This window comes from Rhododendron vialii, chromosome 8a (assembly GCF_030253575.1).
Source record: "Rhododendron vialii isolate Sample 1 chromosome 8a, ASM3025357v1".
Taxonomy (NCBI): domain Eukaryota; kingdom Viridiplantae; phylum Streptophyta; class Magnoliopsida; order Ericales; family Ericaceae; genus Rhododendron; species Rhododendron vialii.
The window spans coordinates 7211181-7232668 of record NC_080564.1 but is presented as its reverse complement, the minus strand read 5'-3'; the positions used below and the strand labels follow the sequence as shown (position 1 = coordinate 7232668).

The following is a 21488-nucleotide window of genomic DNA, read 5'->3' as shown; positions in this document are numbered from 1 at the left end:
ATCCGAGTACCCCTTTTTCGTCTATATATGTATATACGTGTATATACACGAAAAAAAGGTTCTCAGATCAAGCACCTTACACACCTCGGATGCCGTTGATTCTCATATAGACCCACTCGGTTTTGTTTTTTAAAATTTTTGGACGGCTCAAATCGGCCGTCCTGTGACCGTCGGTGCATTTTCTCTACTGTACCATTGGTACCAATAGCAGTACTCTTGCTTAATACTCCATAGATTGAAGATCAAACAGAAACCAAATCAACGAAGTGGGCGAAAGAAGCATGCCATGTAAGATCATGCATTTTACGCGAGAAGAAATTGGACTGTTGAGATAACACCAATCATTCAATAGATAATTGTCACATCCACGAATTTGTAGCTTTCTTATACCTTGTGCAGTGAAGAGGGGATCGATTCCGAGGAATATGACATCAACAAACAAATCAGACTAGTATATATAACTGTAAAAGATCTGGTACACCATAAAGAAATATACAAGCTACCCAGGATGTTTGCTCTGCATTCCATAAAATAAAATTTATGATTTGTCTCCACCGACGAATAATAGCCCCGAGCTCTAGCCGATAGCCGACTGATCCCATTGATCATAAAACTGGGACAGAACGCGTCACATTAGTCATTAGAGGTGGACGATCAGAGTTATCCTCTAATCATCATGTTGAGGCTGGTCCACCTTTTAATAGACTCAACTATGAACATAAATGAGCAAATGAATGCCGGGCTTTTTCTCTCACTGCTAATTCCAAGAAGTTTCTTAGTGCTGATACTTTCTGTTTCGTCGAGCCCCCAAGCTTGTAGTCCTCCTATGATTGTGGGTTAAATTTGATGCATTTGTCAAGGTCGATGTACGTAGCAACAAGGATGCGTCTAGCAACAAGGATGATGCATCGCCTATTTCTTGTTCTCGCCAAAGCACCAGAATAATCTATGAACGTATAAGAACCCACAAAATTTCCAATGTTCAACAAATTCATTTCTGTGTCTGAAATGAGCTAGATAAGCTGCGATTAGCCCCGAGCTAAATTAAAATCCAGTTACCAAAGTTGATGGTTACCCCTTTGAGAACACCAATTCAGAGATTGCCTTTTGTTGGAGTTCAACTTGAAATACTTCAGAAAACTCCTTGACCAATGATTTGTGAGTGATATCAAGCAGTTGGCTGTCCTCCATATGATGCATTCCAGCTCCTTTGGACAACGAATGTTCTCTTAGCAATCCCTTTATGCTTCCAACACCACGGTCGTGTATCCCACATGGAACTATCTTTTGAAAGGGAGTTAGATCAGTGGTGACATTAAGTGCTAAGCCATGATATGCTATCCATTGCGATACTCGTATGCCAATAGCAGCTAATTTCTGATCTCCTGAAAGAATCCAACTAATTAGGCTCCTAAAAGCTCACTTTTTTTTCCCGACAAACCAAAATGGCAGGCATAGTACTACTGTATGAAGAGCACTATGATGGTAATAGTGTGACAAAATGCAATTATTAACCCCAAAAAAAAACATAAATTGAAATGAATGATGCCACGCAGCTGATCTTCCTCAAAATACTTCAACAGAAACAGGCAACTCTAGGAAAACAGTCATCTTCAAACATTTCGCAGGACAATGGACTTCTCTATGCATTTTGAACAAGGAACCTAACTTGTACTACACACTATGTCCAGAACAATCTTCTCCGATTATCTACAGTATTGTGTGTGACAAGAGCCTGAATAAGCTGCAGAAAGAGTCCACATTGCCTAGATAACTACAAAATTTTGAAATTACAAACACAGAGATTATTCATGATCTGAGGATTATCGAAACAACTGACCAACTTTTTTACCTACTATGTATACTAAATAACCAAATCATTGCTACGTCGTTCAAAATAAACCCAATTATTGCAATGTCTGACCAGATTAATAGAGAGACGAATACGAGAAAGGAGCCAAACAATACTACAAACAAGCTTCTCTTTCTTTAAAAATTATGAGCACGGAAGCACACTTCGGTAAAAAAGAAATTCTCAGAGCATAATTAGCGCCCTGAGCTATTCAGCCCTGGATATCAATGTATCGTAAATAATTTTTGATGCTGTGGGCATGCGTGCCCCATTTTCGGAATTTCCGGATTCCGAGACGCGAGGTGCCCGGGTCGAGGGAGCGCGAGCGGGGAGGCAAGCGCTCGCAAAAATACAGAGTCGCCACTTGGGTTTTGAAGGTCCGACACCCAAGGAACCGTATTTCGAAGCACTTGCCGCGCTGTTTGATTCGAAAAAGTTAAGGAACTAGTCCGTCATAACCATATCTGGGTTCGGGAGCCAGGTTACGAGAGGGGAAGGGTTTTATGGCACCCCTCTCGCCCAATCCGGAGATCGGTCTCTACTTAGGCATTTGCGAAAATGTTTGTTTTGCGATTCCGTTTCATTTAATCAATTTTTAGCCAATTAGGGCGGGGGAACAGTTAATCGGGGGTTAAAACTGTAACAGTTTGCAGGATGTGATAAAATATGGCATGGATTAGTAAGATGACAGGTAATAAACGGAACGAAGTTCAAAACATCGATCGTACATCAAGACAGCGCCGTGTATGATTTTGGCACGTAGAAGCAGCCAGCTTGCATGCGTAAGTTCATCCGCATGCAAGCAAACCGTCGCGCGACATATCCATACCCTCGCGCGAGTGTTCATGTTTCACCAATGGTTTGAATTTCATTCCCTTCTGGGCTCTGGAAGGACCAGTGCTCACCCAGGTGCAAACCAAGCAGTTTATGGGTACTTGAAAGTAAATAATATTACAACCAACAGATAAAGATATTATGAAAATGCAACCCCTAAACAGTGGGGGTGTCTAAACGAAGGCCAAGGCCAAGCTGCTCATGCAAGGGCACTCCCTGGGAGAGAGAGAACCATCGCGCGACAGGATGAGACAGCCGCGCGATTGTTCTGACTGGACTTCCAGGAATTGCTTTGCATACTTGGGACTCTGAGACATGTTCAGGAGCATCCCAAAAGCATTCCAAACCAAAAGGTGTTATAAACTAAGCCTAACCAGGATTTTCAACATGCAAGATAGCAAAGCAGTGAGCTAAATTTCTTTTAAAGACTTTTAACAGACTATAAGCACAATAATAAACTTAAATACCAGGGTCCCTTCCCCACGTGGTCCATTCTCACGCAGACAGAATCGTCGCGCGAGCATCTGGGACCATCGCGCGAGGGTTTCCCTGCTAATGGCTCTTGAAACTCTGCCAGCTTTAGGGCCAGAACTGGTATCAATTACCAGCTTTGACCCTGCCGGCCCCCCTCAGGGGTTCGAACAGTGAACGGAAAGATATTATACATTTGCCTTGAGTGCCTTGGAAATGGCTTGAATGATGAGATGGTGAGACTTGGAGAGAGATTATGTGGGAGTGAGTAGTGTGGGATTTTTGTGCTTGAGCTTTTCTTCTTCTTTCTTAAAGAGGGCTTTTTTTTGTAACCCAATGCAAGGAAGCATAAGGGTGGTATTTATAGGAGAAGGGGGTTAGTGGGTGGCTAACCAAGCCCTTGTAACCAGCCAGCAATGCTGGTTACAAATGCTTGGTGGAGGAGTGGGGTGGCAAAGGTGATGGGAGAGTGGGGGGTGAGGTGGTGCAAGGGGAGCCCCCCCAGAACGCTGTTCAGCCGAGAAAACGGGGTCACATGGGTCTGTAGCCCCCTGACCAACACGCAATCTGGGTGAAAATGACAGGTGTTGACCATCGCGCGATGAAGTGAGACCATCGCGCGAGGGTTCAGCCAACCCCGCGAGGGTCAATGGTCAAAGCTTTGACTTTGACCACCACCTGGCAAATGAACCATCGCGCGAAGGTTCCAGTATGTCGCGCGACATTCAAACCCAAGGTTCAGGTTCTGATTTTAAGGTTTCAAGGCTAAGGATGGGTTCCTCACATACCAAACTCAAGCCATTCCAAGTTCTCGGGACTGTTTCGACCTGACTCATCATCGGGGAATCAAGGAACCGAAGAACAAAGTAAAACGATCGGGAAGTCAGATTGGGGTGTCTACAGATGCACAAGTATATCCTCAAGCGTAGAAAATAAGTTATGGTTTCCTTCCTCTCCAACTTAGTCTTAACAAAGAAGGGAAATTAAATTGTGTCTCTTCAACTTTTGCGCATCCCTTCTCTTCTCTCTCTCTCTCCTAACAAACATAAAACAAGATATCCTACTTACTTTACCTTTAAATCTAATGCAAGAACTAAATTACCAAGTATTTGTGACTCACCAACCCAAACACCAGTCATACCCTCAACCCGGGAAGCCTTGATAGAAAATGTTGAGAAAAGAACACGAATAACCACCTCTTCAAGTGCCCTAAAGTACCAATGAAGATCCATCTCGTGGTAGCGGAGATTGAGAATGGGGTACATTACTAGCTACAATACAAAACCAATGAGCAAAATGTTAAGCACTAGATACAGCAAGAAGGGCTTCACTAACTACTTCACATATTTAACCAATCTTAGCATTATGCGTTGTTGCCTTTTCAATTCGATTGTGAAAAGCTTGGAATGACGAAATAGCATTTTGTTCAAAGTTTTCATCTCCTACTAAAGCTCAGTGGAATGAAATTGTTCCCACTATTGACATTAAGGGTGTATTTAGGGTTGAAATAAGGAAGTGAGGAATGGGATAAAGCAAATATGAGCCCACGTTTTCAAATTTGCACATGTTTGGACTGCTATTCCAATGTCGCGTTTGTGCCAACAAGGCTTACCCAATCAATGTCACGGCACTGATAAGCCCTACCAGGCTACCCCCACATCAACTTGCTACTATGAGCACCTTATAAGCTTCAAACAAGGGAGAGGTTGTCAAATGGCATACTGGGCACTGTTCTAGTGTTCTCCAAGTAAACTTTTTGAAAATGTCCTTGTCGTACATCGTTTCTTTGCCATTCCAAATGGCTAATGAATGTGGTGCCCTCTTATTCGATGAAGCCACCCCAAACATCGATTTGGTTGCAATTTCAAAAAATTCATCTAGTGGTAGCGGAGATGAACGACATGAATTGTTAGAATGGTTGATACAAAATTCCGCTAAATGCTTGGAAGTTGGGAGTAAACTTTACCTGGCCAGGCCCATGGTATGTAACTTCACCACCACGTTCCGTTCGGTAAACATCATAAGGAGCGTCCTTTAAGTCAAAATTCACGTAGTCTTCTGAACTACCAGTACCCAATGTATAAACTGGGTGATGTTGTAAAACAATCAGTGAGTCACAAAGGTCTTGGTTTATTTCGACTAGTGTCTTCCTCTCCTTAACTATGGACTTCTGCCAAGACCATGCTACAGAGTAAGGAACTAGCACATTGTGCATATCATAGCAGCCACACCTGGAATAAGCCAACACTAAGTGTCACAACCTGCAAATAAACCAAGGGCTTTTTATCAAGAATTTGAGGCAATTTTACCTTCTTTTCTGTCCACAGGTTATCGAAGTAGCTTCCGATGCTTTGAAATCTGAGACTCGACTACATTGCAACAAGACATGGTAGGGACGAGATTTATACAATCTCTCCGAATCTTTTCTGGTTGGGAATCCTTGAATAGAGGCCAAACTGAGAGTTGGCACAACAATCATGCTTCTATATACCAAACAAGTGATGCCTCAAGCTGGGGATCACTCACTGTGGACAAGATAACAAATGACCAGAAACAACATCAGCAATCCAACTGCAAGCAATATCTAAACAAGAATTGAACTTTATATTCCTTGCCAAAAAAAAAAAGTTCATTTTACATTTATTGGTTGTAGCTCAAATTAAACATAGTGATCTTCACATTGAAACAAAAATTGCACTTTAGAAACAGCGCACTAAGTATCTTTTACACCAAAATCTGTAAAGAACCCACCCAAATTCCAAAAAAAAAAAATCCAAAACAAACTTTGAGAAAGATAACATAGATTGAGACTACCATAGTCAACTAGTATTTCTTTGACTCTTCTCGTCCATTCGCTGGAAACCGTGGTGGAGATATTACGCTCAATCCTGGGCTAGCAATGGAATTGAATCTGAAACCTATGAGGGAGCAAACCTCTAAGTCCCACTTACGATTAACGCACGCACATGCGCCAAGACACCCGGCAACCCCTTGGGGTTAAAGATTTTTAATCTTTTCCTAACAGAAAAGGTCAAAAAATTAAGAAGGGGAAGACTGGGGGCCATAATAAGTACGCTAAACTTGCAACCAAAATTAATTAGAGCTGCAGATGCCGGAAATAGCATATTCATACAAGCGAATCCCACTATTGCAATAATCAAAATTGAAAACTAATCTAATAATTACAGGAGAGAGAGAGAGAGAGAGAGAGAGAGAGAGATGTACCTGTTTTTGGTGGTTAAGGGAGGCAGAAGAATGAGCATAGTAATCACTAATCAGGCTCAAAACCACGAAACCAAAATTTCGATCACTGATCATGAATCCAGATAGAAGTTTGGCTATGACCCAGATCAAAGATTTTGCCTAATTTAAACACGAAAGTGTATGGGGGATGAATACATACAGAGAGAGAATTGCAAGGAACCAAACTCGGCAATTTGTATTGGAAACAGGGTTCGGACGGAGAAACAGAAGCAAATGGTCGAGTCGAGCAATTTACATTTCTTTTTTCCGCAAGTGGGTTCAGATTCTGTGTATCACATTTTACTTTTTCCAATATTCTGGCGCATAAATGTGTTGCGAGAACATATCATCCGGTTCCGATTATTGAAATACATCCCGAAGGACGTACAAAACGGGAGGAAGTTATGGTACACAGGGTATACCGTATGTCTAAGTTATGACAATTTGTGATTTTTATTATGACGATTTGTGGTTTTCTAATGCATTTTTTTGATTGTAGGTACGACTTTTACTTTAAAATTTACCTGTTGAACAGGTCATTAGCAAGTTATTCATAATTAAAAAATATTGTTATTATAAAATCATAATTATTCGTACTAGAAACCATAATACTTGTACTCCAACCAAATATATGTGTACAATATCACAAATTAAATAATGCTACTCACAAATATTATAACAACACCATAAATTGGCATAATCTTACCACAATGAGTGGTACCAAAATTTTTTTGACACGTATGATATTCCGTAATAAAATCAAAATATGTCGTACCAGAATCAACAATTGTTATACCTAAACAAAAAACATTTGTAAAATACCACAAATTCAGTAACATAACCAAATTTGTTATGACAACACCATAAATTGACGTTTTCATACCCACAACATGTCGTATAAAAAAAATTCAATCGGAATGTTCAATTAACGATAGTTATAATCAGTAAAATACCAAACCACAAATTCTGTAATATAACCAAATTTGTTATGACAACGCCATAAATTTACGTTTTCATACCCACAACGTATTATATAAAAAAAATTCAATCGGAATATTTAATTAACTATAGTTATTATCAGCAAAATATCAAACCACAAATTCTGTAATATAACCAAATTTGTTATGACAACACCATAAATTGACGTTTTCATACCCACAACGTGTCGTATAAAAAAATTCAATCGAAATGTTCAATTAATGATAGTTATAATGAGCAAAATACCATACCACAAATTCTGTAATATAACCAAATTTGTTATGATAATACTATAAATTGACGCTTTCATACTCACAACGTGTCGTATAAAAAAATTCAATCGGAATGTTTAATTAACGATAGTTATAATCAGCAAAATATCAAACCACAAATTCAGTAATATAACCAAATTTGTTATGACTATACCATAAATTGACGTTTTCATACTCATAACGTATCATATAAAAAAAAATTCAATTCGAAATGTTCAATTAATGATAGTTATAATCAGCAAAATACCATACTACTATTTATTTTCACTTCTTGCCACATTATTTTTTCAAATTTTAAACTTTCCACCATATTATCTTAATTTTCGATTCCCTCCACACTATTTTTTCAAATTTTTATTTGTCCCTACACAATGCCTCAATAATTTAAAGTAAAAATGATGTTCTTGCTCAAATTTTTCATCCAAGAAATTCACCAAAAAGTAAGAATTATACCCAAATTAATCGTCATTATTGTGTCACGGTCACATGGCTACCTTACATTCAACTACAACAGATGACTAGGTTTCATATCAAATATAAATTGAATGTACAATCTAAATGTCGTTAGTGAGTGTATTTTTAGAATGATCGATCAGGACTGTTAGGATGTCAAGTTATACGATATTCAGCATTGTCACCAAAATTAGAGATTATCGGATATTGACAACTACGTAATCGAAAGACTTTTAATGTATCCAAATGCATATTAATATCTAATAATGCACCAACTGAGCCTCATGTAAGCCGTTTTTGTTCGATCGGACCCGTCTATCTTTTATAGAATATGAATTCGATCAAATGTACCAAGAATGAAGTTCATCGCTTATCGTTAGACCATTAATCGGATGAAAATATTCTTTTTTTATTGAATTAGGGAGCCGATGAGGAGGTATAATAATTATTGATTGTGTTATGACATATTTTGGTTTTGTATCTAGTATCTTTTGATCGATTTCTTTTGGTACGACACATTATTGTAAGAAATTGCCAATTTTTTGTGTTGTCATAACAATTATGGTTATGTTATATAATTTGTAGTATTTTAGATATGAGGGGGAGAGAGAGAAAATTAAGGAGGAGAGAACAACTTGTTACCTGCTAAGCCCTTTTTTTATTTTATTAATTAATTTAATAAATGGGTGGTCCGGATTATTCACTTTGAAATCCAATGGCTTAAAATCATGGTGTGTACGGTACACCCCCTAACAAGGGGTGTGTACCATAGGACGGTCTCAAACGTAGAAATCCGTTTTGGAAGCAAATCTCAACTTGAACATGCGAAGTTATGACCTGAGCTAAAAAACGTGTCTTGAAGATACGAGTTCTGGTTTAAAAAACAGCTCAAGTCGTTCGTAGCTGAAGACGAAATGCTCCCCTATTGTATCTATTGATATGGTGAGTTAGATTTTCAAACTCTCCAAATTGTTAACTCCACTTTGACTTTCAAAGGGAGAAAATCAACTTCATATTAATTTTTGCATTTTTAATGAGAGAGCGGTTAACAATTTGAGGAGTGCGAAAATTACTCCTAAAAAATAACTACAACTAATGAAAAAAAGTAAGGGGAGATTTTTGGAGAGTGATTTTCGCACTCCCTAAATTGTTAACTGCACTCCCCGACTCTATAATTATGTGCACACCGATGCTTTAGACTATCAATGAAAGAAACATAGTAATGTGCACATAAATTAATTTGGGTCTCTAGGTCTGTCCTCTCTGATGCCATTTGGCTTTGATTTGGGGGCATGGTTTTACAACAAAACGTCCTTGTAGATCCTCAGTTCTTGGAGGTTTAGGGGGACCATTGTTTTAGTGGTATTCTGAGAGCAGTCACTTTGTGCATATATTGCCAAAGGTTAGGTCTGTCTCCAATCATCCCCGCCCATACCTCCAATGATTGGAGACTAGATGGGTTATGTTATATTGTTGTAGTTGTTGTTGTACTACCCGACTCTATAATGACTTTCGCACTTCCCAAAGTTAACACTTTGGAGAGTACGAGTGCAGTTAAGAATTTGGGGAGTGCGAAAATCACTCCATTTATTTAACTTTACAATTCTTATGGGAGAATGATTTCACCATTCTCTTTTTTGTTAACACCACTCCCCTGCAAGTGTATTTTTACACAAAAAATACGCTTACAAAGGAGTGGCGTTAACAAAAAAGGGAGTGGCAAAATCAACAAAATCAACAGCTTTTTTATGTTCCAAATATATCACATACTACATTGCATGAATTTGCAGCTAGTAAATAGTGTAATAATACTAAGAACTTAGAAAATTGTGAGCACTTTTATTATTATCATAATTATTTACTTTAATCATTATCCGTATTTAATCAACTTTACAATTTTCAAGTTCTAGATATCTCGTACATTGTACAGGTTTGCTGCTAGTAACAACAAAAACCAAAAGATATTACCAAACAACTATATAATTCGACAACAATTCACTTATTAAGATTTTGCTTTCGGCCTCGTCGAGAGTTAGGTTGACCCTCTCCATCTTCTTCATTGCATGTAGTGGAGTTTTTTTTTTTTTTACTTATCAGAAAAGAAAAAAAAGCTCCATTGTTGTCAAATACTAGTATGTGAAGAAAATTTTGAACTCAAGTTACTCAACAAAGCAAAAGTAACCAGTATATTGTACAGAAGGAAAAGGAGATGATTGAGGCCTCATGGAACAACGGCTCTTCCAAATTCCCAATAAGTTCCTTCTCCTTCAACTCAGTATACAGATTCTTTCGGACCAGGTTATATCGTCGCTGTTCTCCAAAAAAGGAAGAGCAGCTAGCCGAGCTGCCTTAGCTGCTAGAACTAGGACGGCAAATGCCTTGCTTCCCATCTTTAACACCCGCTTTGAATCCAACACTTGCTTTAGTCTCCGTTTGTGACTCGGAATTGGCTTCTGTCTCAGAAAAAGCTCTTTCTTCCCCTACTACACCCTCAGCTAGATTCGGATCGAAAGCTTGGACCAAGATTGAAGATTGAGTCTCAGCCATTAGAATTGTTCCCACATTTTTTGATAATAACAGAGGAACGTTTCTTCTCAACATGTTTTTCCTACTAGAAATACAGAGTGGGATACGGGGTAGTTCTGAAAAGAATACAACAAAGAAGTTCGAGCAAAGCCAACGTATTTTAACCGTATACGTGAGTTTCACACTGAGAGAGAAAAGGGTTCTTAGATTGCAATCTACCTCAACATTCTTCCTGCAATATATATCGGATTATCGACAAGATAAAAACCTGCCAGCATTTTTATTATTATTTCCGTGTCTACAAAAATGAGAGGTTCAAGTGAGTTCCATGTGTGAAGTATTACACTGTGCAACAGTGCAAGGCAACCGAAAACCAAGTAAGAATGAAAACTGCATTGTTCTGCAGATTCAGGAATACAAGGCCTCTAACCGGGGCCGTTACATACAAAATGGTGGCAAAGCTATAATGCATTCAACATGTGGAGTAGCTAAAACCCATACTGAGGAGTAGAACCAAGAGCTCTTTCTCCGAAAAGAGAACTTACAAAATCACCATGAGGACTGGTTGGCACGTCCTTGCGGCTTGTGGGTGGTCGCAGAAAACTGATGTACCTCCAATTCTAGCCCCACCATTGATTTCATCGGCTATAAACCACATAAGAATCAAGAACTGCAATAACAAACTGAAGGAATTGACAGACGGTTGATCAAACTTTCCTAGACTTGTTTAAGTTCTACCCAGCATCGTCAACCTCAGATTCACAATTACATGTAAATTGCCTTCTTGTTTAGGAGTAAAACCAACTGCTAACATAATTACTTAGCTGCGAAATCTCAAAATTCAAAATTTTGATAGGAAGCTTACTTATGCTTTCAGAGGTGCAATAAGCCTTCCATAAGCCCAAGCCAATTCCAGATCTTCATACCAAACAGTTTAGGCAGGAAATGAAGTAAGGAGAACCAATCAGTCGATTTTTTCAAAGTAAGATTAACGTCCATAAACTTGGAGTCTCAGCAGCAATGTGGGCAACAAGAGAAGCAAGAAAACCATCTTGTTTCGGCAGGTTTTGGGGTCGCTGGCTGGGCTTGTGGCTGTGACTGAGGTGTCTCACGGGGCTTTGACTGCAAAATGTCAGGACCAACCCTCACTGATCCACTTCTTCCATCTTCTCTTGTGAATCTGAGATGAGAAAAGGCAGTGCCTCAGTTATTGACTTGGAAATGAATAGGTTAATGCATATGAATGTTGAAAAACCCTTGAAAATATAATTTGCTTAATCAGCAGTAAGGGTATTTTCTCTTTGTCTAATAAAAAGTTGGTAAAACTACGAACTTGAAGTGCACGAGTACTCAGTTCAAAAACAAAAGTGCACAAGTACAAGTCTGCAATCCGCACTTAAAAAGGTATAAAGAAAAGAAACGATAAAATGGAGAGAGAGAGAGAGAGAGAGAGAGAGAGAGAGAGAGAGAGAGAGAGAGAGAGAGAGATCATGGTCAGGAACTAAACTGTGTTAAGAGTACAACAACGTTGGTGGCCAGAAGTAAACAAACACGCCAATTTGGCCAAATTTAAATTGTTCAAACTTCAACAATCCTCATAGACACCAAATCAGAAGTGTATGACACGAAAAGCATGGGAGACATTAGGACGGAACAAAATTCCTACGATCAACCATGAAAAACACAATTAATATGTATCAATCAGGCTATGTTTGGTCCTTGCAGTTGTAGAGGGATTTTGAAGAAGAAAATTAACCGGAATGGGAAAAGTAATTCAAATATGTCCAATCTTTCCCTTGTGCATTCCCTCCACAACTCCAAGATCAAACCCAACCTCAAGTAATCAATCATGCAACCATGGGGAATGGCACAAAATTGTGTAAGAAAGAAGTAACGTACACTGGGAAGGCAAAAGATCGGCTGCTATTTTCACTCCCATACGAAAGGCGAGGGGTGCTAGCACAAGTACGTGCACCATCAACAGGAAGTATTTCTCCAGAAAGTTTAGCACTAAAAAATGAAAAACCCACCCGCTCCGTACGAGCCACACTTCCCTTGCTAAGATCTTCTGTTTTTTCCGTCATAACAACCGCTTTTGTCTTCTCATCCTCCACTTGTTTTCCTGGGGAGTCCTCCCTCATACTGTCACTCCTTCCAAGATTTTCACCTGCTACTTCCATTACAGTGGTCAATTCTCCAGACTTAAAGCTGTTATTCCCCATGTGAATACTAAACAATGAATCGTTGGAAGCCACACTCCAATCCATAGGGTTGGCAGGTTTGCTAGCAAAAATGGAAGAGGGAATCCTATTCGGGTCGTAATCTGGACCGGGCTGCCCCATGGTTTGAATAGGAGGGGATTGCTTTGGAGATGCACCGTGCATGCTCCACTCTGGAGTATGAGGAGAATGCAGTCCAGCCATTGGCGACGCACTTATCATGCTCCATTCTGCAGCCGATTTGACTACTGATATTGGAGAAATAGGGCTATCCTGTCCATACTTGGGGGTGGAAGTATCATGAATGTCGTTTTCGTCGTCATCTACATCGAGAAAAGGATCAAACGATGAAGTAGATGATGAAGCAGAGGAACTTGACACTCTTCCTGGACCACTTGGATTGCCATCACGAGGAGAAAACTGGGGTTGCATCTTTGTAATTTGTATGCAATGATCCGTTGTTTGATTCCACTGCTTGTCTAGATTTTCAATCTTTTCTAAGGATCTTTTCCATCTCAATTGCAACCATGCTGCTCAATGGGGGAAAAGACAATATTATTATTTTACAAGAGAAAGTAAGAATCAATAAAAAGGAACAAAAAAGATCGATCATGATAATAACTTAGAAGGGTCTAAAAACACAACTCTTACAATTTTTTTGGTTGTAATACAAGGTACCTGAGACAGCTTGCGCGCATCTCGGACTAATCCCTACCGCCCCTCTCACAGCCCTTTCGCATGCATATGCGTGGGGTGAGGTGGCCCAAAGAGTTATCAGCAAGGAGAATCGAACCTAAGACTATAGGAGGAAGCAAACCCTTATGTCCCAGCCCAGACCACCCCCTTGGGGTTAACGCCTGCAAGTTAACAGAAAGAACAAGGGTTTCCTCAGCTTGGGTCTTGAAAAAAATGTGACCAAAAAAAAACATAGAAATAGGTGCTACTATTCAATTCCCTCATATAATGTGACAAACCCAGATTTCTTTTGTTCTAACATCAAATTAACAGCCTGTGTCGCTGCGATGAAATAACGAGCAGAGGCAACCACGATTGTTCTAAATCAGGAACATCAATGGAAATCACAAATTCCAAAAATCAAAACTATCTAGATATGCCAAACATTCCAAATCTTGGAGCCACTAAAACTTTGCCCGGTCGGAATAAATCGAGGTGCGCGCAAGATAGCCCGAACATCTGTTTATGCGAATAAAACCAGTAAACTCAGGCAATTTAAGACTATTCAATTAAACCTCCCTTTCTGTTTCCTGGATTAATCCATGCAACGTTTACACGATTAAAATTGGGCATTATCGATTTCATTAGATACCCACAACGGCGTGTCTGATTTCGCAACCAGGTTTTACAAGTGTTCATTGTCATGTACAACAGGTGGGATTTATATAGCAACAAAGTGAAGGGAAAATCAACTTACCTGGTTGAATCCAAGAAACCCCTGAAGGCCCGTGATCAACAATTTACCCCTCGCCTCTATAATCGACGCATATAGGAATTACAGAGAGAAATTCAGATGGGAAAAGACGTAAAGGAGATACAGAATTTTACCATTGCTAAATAAGGTGGGCTTGAGCGGCTATTTCGCTGATCAAAAACTTTTTTTTTTCCTCCCGTTTTTGTGATTATATTTAAAACCTTCGGAGCCTGGAGGCCGTTGGCGCCTGTTAATTAAGGTTCCTAGGTAGGGAAAAACAAAAATGTATTTGTCAGAAATAGTGTAATATGAATCTTTATTCTTTTAAACGGTAAAAAAAATTTAAAAATTATTTTAGCAAATACATATTTTTTATTTCAAAAATTGCAACTCGTTGCTCTGTAAATGAATCGAGGAGCTCGCGAGTTCGACTCGGCTCGACTCCTTTAGTAAACGATCCAAGTTCAAGCTCGAGTTTTCAGCTCATTTGGACCTCGGCTTATTCGACAAAAGCTCGGCTCGTTGAGAAGACTCAGCTCTATTAAAGAGATGACTAAACTCGACTCGTTAAGGGCTCGGCTCGTTAAGACTCGAGCCGAGCTCGAGCTCAAGTATTTGGCTCGTTTAGCCGAGTTCAAGCTCAAATTTTTGACTCATTTAATAAATAAACCGAGCTCAAACTCGATAAAACTCAGTTGAGCAAGGGTCGTTTGCAGCCCTGGTTGCATATACGTACAAACAATAGGAAGTAAAATGCACATAGGCGAAGCCAAACCGCATATAGGAGACTTTTAAATGTAATTTGCCCAAAAAAAAGAAAGAAAGTTACTAATTTGCCCCTTAAATTTTCATTAGAGAATGAAGTTAGCATGGGAGTATTTCCGAAAATAGGATGAAAAGTGATGGCAAGAGACAGAAAGACAATAGAGGTTCAAATTCGTCATCCATCTATCTACACGTACTCTCTGATCATTCCTTGGAGGACAGTCTTCTACTACTATTGCTAGCTTCCGGCGTTGCCATTAACAATGGAGGGAGCAGCCGGGAAACTTCTGTTTGCCGATGGAATTCAAAATTTCAGCTGTACGTACGCTCTATGCTTCCTTTATACTTATATATATACTGTTGGACACAAACCACTTCGCCTTGTGTTAGTATCTGAACCATTTTTCCCTATACGTATGCGTTGTCGAAGGTTTTTTCTTCTTTTTTCTGTCTCTTACGAAACGAATGTGTTTGGGGCTTCAACTGACTAGTTTCCGGGCCTATTTGATTGCTTAGATACAACGGGGGAATATACCCGCATCAGATGAGAGGGTATTCTCGACGTATATATCTGTTAGAACATGAAAAATGCGATATAATATACAGTTTCTGAAGGCTATAGTACTGTTAAGGTTTTCACTACTATACTACTAGTTGGTGAAGTTGCATACTACTAGCCAAATGAAATTGGTTATGTCCACCCACTAATTACCTGGCTAATCATACACAGCCATATACATGTATTTTCACATTCTACATATCCCCCTGGCGGACGAAAGGAAGACCGGAAGGGTGAAATACTTAATAACTAGTTCACCCATAGTACGAATTCATGAATTTTCACATGCCCAGGGAAGGACCGAAGAGCGAATTTTAACACTCTGCATGTACCCCTGGTGGCCGAAAGGAAGACTGAAAGGGTTAAATACTTCAGTAACTTGTTCATCCAGAGTACGAATTCATGAATCTTCATATGCCCACGGGGATGGACCGAACAGCAAACTTTATTGATTTGTATCGCTGAAGTATTGAAATTGCCGCTGTTTTTGCAAATTTCTTTTCAGGTCAAAGAGTATCAAGATGCTACATTCAGATTCCATGTCTTCAGCTGGGGTCCCTAGCTTTAGCCAAGAACTCGAGTTCTTCACTTGATCCCACACTGACTCGGATCGCAAGCAAGCAAAGGGAGTCAGTGAAGGTGAATGTAGTACTACTAGCTAAACTCTTCAAACTGAGTACGTTAAGCTGCTTATTGCAGTCATTCAAGAGTCGAGCTTTTAATCTTGGTTTTTCTAACATGTTGTAACTATCAATCCAAGCTCGAGCAAAACTCAAGAAACTTGAAAACGTGTTCAGGCATGATTTGTTCGCAGAATGATCAGAACGGATTGAGCCTCAGTAGATTAGTTCGCAGAATGTTTTGTTAATTTCTCCTCCTTGCGATGCCTATAGACTTAAAGCATGCCAAAATTGACACATTTTTTGTTCATTTTGTGGTCAGGTGTATGCAAGGAGGAGGAGATCAAATATAAAGACAGGCACTTATTTGCTACTGGAGCCTGGAAAGAATGAGGAGTTTGTTTCCGAGGAAGAATTGAGGGATAGGTTGAAGGGTTGGCTCGACAATTGGCCGGGCCAGGCCCTGCCCCCTGACCTTGCGAAGTTCGAGAACACTGATGATGCTGTTACGCATCTTGTGAAATATGTTTGTGAGCTTGAAATCGATGGAGATGTTGGCTCGATCCAGTGGTTTGAAGTCCGCTTGGAGTGACGGAAAACAATCAATTAGTACTTCTTGAGTTTGAATCTGTACATGAAAATTGAGTTCCGGCCCTTGAGATGTTGTCTCAATTTGCTTTTGAAATGGGTTAAGATTGATTTTCTCCGGTCCCTAAATAGAATTGTGCTCTTAGTTAAATTGTTCTGCGCCCACCCTGGGCTTACTTCTTGCTGCACAGTTGCTATCTGGCAAGGATGCCCGTTTCCAAAAGACGTTTACTAATAATGGCCCGTGCTATTAAAATATAGTAATGTCTATATTTTACGAATAGGTGATAGAAATATAACACGTGATATTCATGGAATCAATCATGCATAAGGTTCCTCTTGCAAGACTTGATTTTTTCACTACGTTATGCATAATGTCAAAGTATTAAAAAAGAGCGCATTCAACTCTTTTCCAATTTGGTGATTATGAAATGATCTTCCAATTTACAGACAGACATATTTATCGAAACCTAGCTAAGCTTTCTACAACATCAATTTGAAGATTCACCAATTGATTTTTAACCTTGTGTATCTCAACAACAAAATTAATATCCGACTGCTTTTATAACTCCAATCCCATGGGAACTAACACTGATTAATATCACCAAAGTACTAAATCCATTCAATGTCCAACAATTAAAATACACTTACAGAGGAGTGACATTAACAAAAAGAGAGTGGCAAAATCGGCGGCCATAACTAATCAAGACATCTGAAAGAATTAGGCAACTCCAAAAAGTCTCATGAGAAACCAAGAGAAAAGTAGAAGTGTTATATATAAAAATTACTAAACCCCGGTAACAAAGCTGGAATAGCTCAGTTGGCTAGAGCGTGTGGCTGTTAACCACAAGGTCGGAGGTTCGAGCCCTCCTTCTAGCGCTTTATTTTTATCTTCAAATGCAACCAAAAAACGAGTTTCATGCTAGTCATGCATTCGCAGCATTCCCAGAATTGTAATTATCGTTTTGTATCCTAAAAAATTGCGAGGGGTTTTGAGTTTTTGACTTACATATTTTTTTTTTTATAATCAGGTGTCCAAGTTAGTTTACATGCGTCTCAACTAATTTTGGAAAACTAATCTCACCGTCCACTAGCGGAAGTCCCATTTTAAAGTCAGAGCAAAACTCTGTATAAACTAGACCTAAAGAAACTGATACCATCTCAAAGTTCAAGAGGGAGCAAACTCAGAAATCTAAGGCCTTGACCACATGACCAAGCCCTTGGGATTTTTAGATAAGTTGCATATGCAGTAATCGCCTGCTCATTGCTTTTATGTTAGAAATTAAGACCTCGTTCCGTTAAGATTCTTATTTTTTTAAATGCTTATTTTTTTGTTTTATAAGATAGGTCACCCTATTTCTCACAATACATTACCTTTAATTTGAAAAAATAAGTACTTATTTTATTTAGTGAATACACACCATAAGTACGTAGAATTGAATGACAATGAGGGGTAAAAACGTTCCACGTGCAAAAAGAATGGACTTTGCCCAAGTGATCATTTTTCTTGGCGGATGAGGTATTGAGGGGAGGATTTTAGGACTCTACTCCTCAGACATCCTATATTCTCTCTCTCTAGAATCCTCAGCAGCCTCTGTTTAGGGTTCCGGGGGAAGTTCTCCCGGTCTTGTTTTTCCCCTCTCCTCTCCCTCCTCCAGCCCCCCCCCCCCCCCCCCCCCCCCCCCCCCCCCTCTTCACCTTCTCATCCCGTCTTTCTTAGCCCCTATTCTCGCCCTCTGATTTGGGGATTTTAATGGAGTGCGACTGGCTTGGAGGACTGGGTTTTTTGGCCAGAGTTCCTCCTTTAGCTCAGCTCCCTCCGAATCTTTCAGATCGTTTTGGTGGCGATGATGGTGGCGCAGGGGTGCGGGGTGATTAGTTTTTGGGGTTTGGGGTTAATAACAGAGGACGAGGTGAAGGGGTTTTCTTTTTCTGTTCTTCTGTTTTTGCTTATCTGGCTTGTTCGGACTTCTTCGACTGGTTTTTTTTCCCAATTCGGCTTGTTGCCAGTCCGGTGGTCTCCTGAATCTGGTGGGTTGAGGCGGTGGGCGAATAACTCTCGCGGGGCTTGACCTCGGAGCAGGTGGTATAAGGGTCGGGGCTTGGCTCCGGAGCCTGGGTTCTGCTAGTTCACAGCCGTGGGTTCTACCCTGGGGGTTTGAAGAGGCCGAAAAGATTTTGCAGTCATCGGGCGCCGTGAAGTCGTGGTTTGATCGGAGTTTTAGCCCAGGAGGATTTCTACCTCGATCTCCATGCTCGGAGCCTCGCGTGTCAGCGGAGGCTTGCCGGGATGTCATCTCCTTCGCTTTGGTTTGCGATCTCGTTTGTGCCTCAATAACAGGCGTCGTGCGGGGATCGGCCGAAGCAGGCCGGCGTGCTTAGTGGTTTCGTCCGCGGTGCTGCATTTTCTGTTTTTTGCTAATTCTTATCTGTTTCCATCGGCATTGTAGTGCTTATCTTTGATTTGGATTCTTCGCCATCCCGAGGTGACTGTTGGATAGATTGCTAACTCCTCGTGTCCCGGCCCTTAGTGGCGGTGAGTAGAGAGCCTTGGCTCGCGCTTAGGATCTAGACACTTTGCGTCTCTTTGTCCCTGTATTTCGTGTGCATTTTTTCTGTGATGGGTTGGTCGTAGTCTCTCTTTCTCTGTATTCAGATGGATTCGCTGTAAGTGCCGCTTGGCAATTTTATGAAATGTGTTTCGGATCCAAAAAAAAAAAGGTATTGAGGGGGTGTTCCGGTTTGGAGAAAAAGTATTTTTTTAAATAAAAAGGTAATTTCAAGTTAAAAAATTATGTGTTTAGGTAAATAATTTTTCTACTAATATGAATCTTGTTTGATTAGATCTCATTGAGATTTTTATACGGTACAAAAAAAATGAAAAATAATATTTTTCATTTTCATTATATTTGAATTTGAAAATTGAAAAAATGAACTTTTAGAAAATGATGGTAAACCGGAACGGAGCCTGAATCTAACATCATCATCTATAGTCATCTGGAAAAAGAAAAAAAAAAAACTCTCATTCTATTTCCGGTAAAACGAAAAAAAGTAAAGAAGAAGAATCATTGCATACAATTTTCCTCAAAAGTAATTTTGAAATAGTCCACCGCAAACGAAACAGGAAGGATATAGTACATTGCGTGCACTATGGAAGTGTAATGCACGTTTCAAACTATCTATCTTGACAATCAATGATAAAATCTGCATTAAATAGTTCAAATTTCATCTCGGTTAGCTGCAATCACCGAGGTACACTTAATTTACAGGTAGAAAGTGTAATGTAAATCTATGCAGATAGAAACAAAAAAAGGAATCGGATGGTAAACAGAGGCTTCCCAAAATACAGTAACTTCTCAATCACATTTTTTTTTCTAATAAGGGCACCACATCACAGCATGTAGGAGTATTTCCACAACAATAAGGGCAGTGCTGTCAATTTCATCACCCCACTGAGGATACACCATGTGATTCATCAGAATGGCCTCACCTCACCCCCTTCCCTTCCCCCCTGCACATCTGTGTCCCTTCTGACATCCATAGACGCGCATGGCATGGCATGGCTTGGCTGCATATTTGTAGAGAGAGAGAGAGAGAGAGAGAGAGAGAGAGAGAGATGTCTCTTGTCTGGATTCATGGTGACACAGTTTCAGACACTGCCTGCAACTGTCCCACTCTCACATTTGCCTTGTAAAAATACGTACAAATCCAAGAATGGTGAAAGTAAAAAATTACAGGTTACCCTTAATTGACTAAACAAACCCAAACACAAACAAACAACAATTTGATAAATTGCTGGGTTAATTTTACCCATCTCCCACTAACAAATCGCGGAAAAAAGGACGTTACTTTGGATGCCTAGGAAATCAGAGAAAATTTTCAAGATATTGGAAGCTGGAAATCAAGATACTCGTACAACCCATTACAAAACTAAAATCTGAAAACTAAAAAATAAAAAATTTGAAAACAAAAAACAAAAAATAAAGAGTCGTCTTCATCATATAATCTGTGAAGTAGTTGATTAATCTCTCTATACAGCAGCATTTTGATTCGACCCATAAAGATCGACGAGTCTCTGCAAAATCAAGACCTGGGTCTTGAGGAGGACGATGTAGTCGGTCGTTTCTTGGAACAGCTGGTCGGGTTTTCTCTCCCCGTTGGCGTGGGTGGGTATGAGGTTCTTAAGGGCCTCTAGCTTGTCGGAAACGACGGAAGAGCACGCCGCGCCACCGGTGACGGCGGCGGTCCTGGAGCTGTTTTGAGCCCTGCGGAGACGCCGCCGTTGGGAGTTTTGTCTCCTCCTCGTCCCTCCTCTCATGGGCCTGGTGGTTGGGCTCTTTTGCCTTGAGCTCATGGCGAGGAGAGAGAGAGAGAGAGAGAGAGAGAGAGAGAGAGGGGGTTTGGTTTTTTCTGTTTTGTGGTATAACGGGGGAGGTGAGTCCGTTTCCGGAGGTTTAAGTAAAGGGAGAGGTGAAGTTAAGCCACTTGCGTTGCTATTAACTACACAAATGCCATTTGGTTTGTTTTTCTCCCCTTCACAATTTCTAGAGAAAAATGCTAATAACAGAGAAAGAGACAAATAAACACATTTTTTTTATGTGTAAATATTTTTTTTATTTTTTTAATATTCTCTTAGTTTATTGACAATCTAGTGACTGCCAGTAGCATAACCGATTCTC

At 39.9% G+C, this 21488-nt stretch overlaps 4 protein-coding genes and 2 non-coding genes across 14 annotated transcripts; 3 read left to right on the top strand and 3 right to left on the bottom strand.

Annotated features, from left to right (window-relative positions):
- Window positions 1–311: 311 nt before the first annotated feature.
- LOC131298091 (octanoyltransferase LIP2p, chloroplastic-like) lies at window positions 312–6717 on the bottom strand. The gene is made up of 5 exons (XM_058323388.1): window positions 6383–6717; window positions 5467–5682; window positions 5124–5388; window positions 4278–4428; window positions 312–1385 (listed from the first exon to the last, which is right to left on the bottom strand). Exons 2-5 carry the CDS (start codon window positions 5634–5636, stop codon window positions 1072–1074), a joined length of 900 nt encoding a protein of 299 aa, XP_058179371.1. The 5' UTR covers window positions 5637–5682; window positions 6383–6717; the 3' UTR covers window positions 312–1071.
- A 2589-nt stretch (window positions 6718–9306) lies between these two features.
- LOC131299362 (small nucleolar RNA snoR100) lies at window positions 9307–9414 on the top strand. The gene has a single exon (XR_009190747.1). It is a non-coding gene; the product is annotated as a small nucleolar RNA snoR100 (small nucleolar RNA).
- A 910-nt stretch (window positions 9415–10324) lies between these two features.
- Window positions 10325–14529, bottom strand: LOC131298090 (uncharacterized). Of its 9 annotated transcripts, none has more exons than XR_009190456.1 (5): window positions 14281–14416; window positions 13527–13705; window positions 12529–13378; window positions 11175–11809; window positions 10325–10861 (listed from the first exon to the last, which is right to left on the bottom strand). XR_009190456.1 is itself a non-coding variant. In XM_058323384.1 (4 exons), exons 3-4 carry the CDS (start codon window positions 13278–13280, stop codon window positions 11641–11643), a joined length of 921 nt encoding a protein of 306 aa, XP_058179367.1. In that variant the 5' UTR covers window positions 13281–13378; window positions 13527–13705; window positions 14412–14529; the 3' UTR covers window positions 10892–11640. The 9 variants fall into 9 exon arrangements, 4 of the variants coding, with proteins under 4 accessions (XP_058179367.1, XP_058179368.1, XP_058179369.1 ...); XR_009190455.1 differs by having other exon boundaries at window positions 10325–10616; XR_009190454.1 differs by having other exon boundaries at window positions 10623–10745.
- Window positions 14530–15203: 674 nt separating this feature from the next.
- On the top strand, window positions 15204–16938 carry LOC131298092 (protein CHLORORESPIRATORY REDUCTION 7, chloroplastic). Its single transcript, XM_058323390.1, has 3 exons — window positions 15204–15360; window positions 16107–16240; window positions 16544–16938. The coding sequence occupies exons 1-3, from the start codon at window positions 15306–15308 to the stop codon at window positions 16811–16813; spliced, it is 459 nt and encodes a 152-aa protein (XP_058179373.1). The 5' UTR covers window positions 15204–15305; the 3' UTR covers window positions 16814–16938.
- A 676-nt stretch (window positions 16939–17614) lies between these two features.
- On the top strand, window positions 17615–17688 carry TRNAN-GUU (transfer RNA asparagine (anticodon GUU)). The gene has a single exon. It is a non-coding gene; the product is annotated as a tRNA-Asn (tRNA).
- A 2886-nt stretch (window positions 17689–20574) lies between these two features.
- On the bottom strand, window positions 20575–21234 carry LOC131298094 (uncharacterized). Its single transcript, XM_058323391.1, has one exon. It carries the CDS (start codon window positions 21161–21163, stop codon window positions 20840–20842), a length of 324 nt encoding a protein of 107 aa, XP_058179374.1. The 5' UTR covers window positions 21164–21234; the 3' UTR covers window positions 20575–20839.
- Between the last annotated feature and the right edge of the window lie 254 nt (window positions 21235–21488).

Coding starts and splice junctions, on each gene's coding strand:
- LOC131298094 (XM_058323391.1), bottom strand. CDS start 21,163: ATGAGCTCAAGGCAAAAGAGCCCAACCACCAGGCCCATGAGAGGAGGG.
- LOC131298091 (XM_058323388.1), bottom strand. CDS start 5,636: ATGATTGTTGTGCCAACTCTCAGTTTGGCCTCTATTCAAGGATTCCCA. Junction 5,389..5,466: donor ACCTGTGGACAGAAAAGAAG/GTAAAATTGCCT, acceptor GGCTTATTCCAG/GTGTGGCTGCTATGATATGC. Junction 4,429..5,123: donor CATACCATGGGCCTGGCCAG/GTAAAGTTTACT, acceptor TTTGTATTGTAG/CTAGTAATGTACCCCATTCT.
- LOC131298090 (XM_058323384.1), bottom strand. CDS start 13,280: ATGCAACCCCAGTTTTCTCCTCGTGATGGCAATCCAAGTGGTCCAGGA. Junction 11,810..12,528: donor CGATCTTTTGCCTTCCCAGT/GTACGTTACTTC, acceptor TTCTCATCTCAG/ATTCACAAGAGAAGATGGAA.
- LOC131298092 (XM_058323390.1), top strand. CDS start 15,306: ATGGAGGGAGCAGCCGGGAAACTTCTGTTTGCCGATGGAATTCAAAAT. Junction 15,361..16,106: donor TGGAATTCAAAATTTCAGCT/GTACGTACGCTC, acceptor ATTTCTTTTCAG/GTCAAAGAGTATCAAGATGC. Junction 16,241..16,543: donor AGCAAAGGGAGTCAGTGAAG/GTGAATGTAGTA, acceptor TTTTGTGGTCAG/GTGTATGCAAGGAGGAGGAG.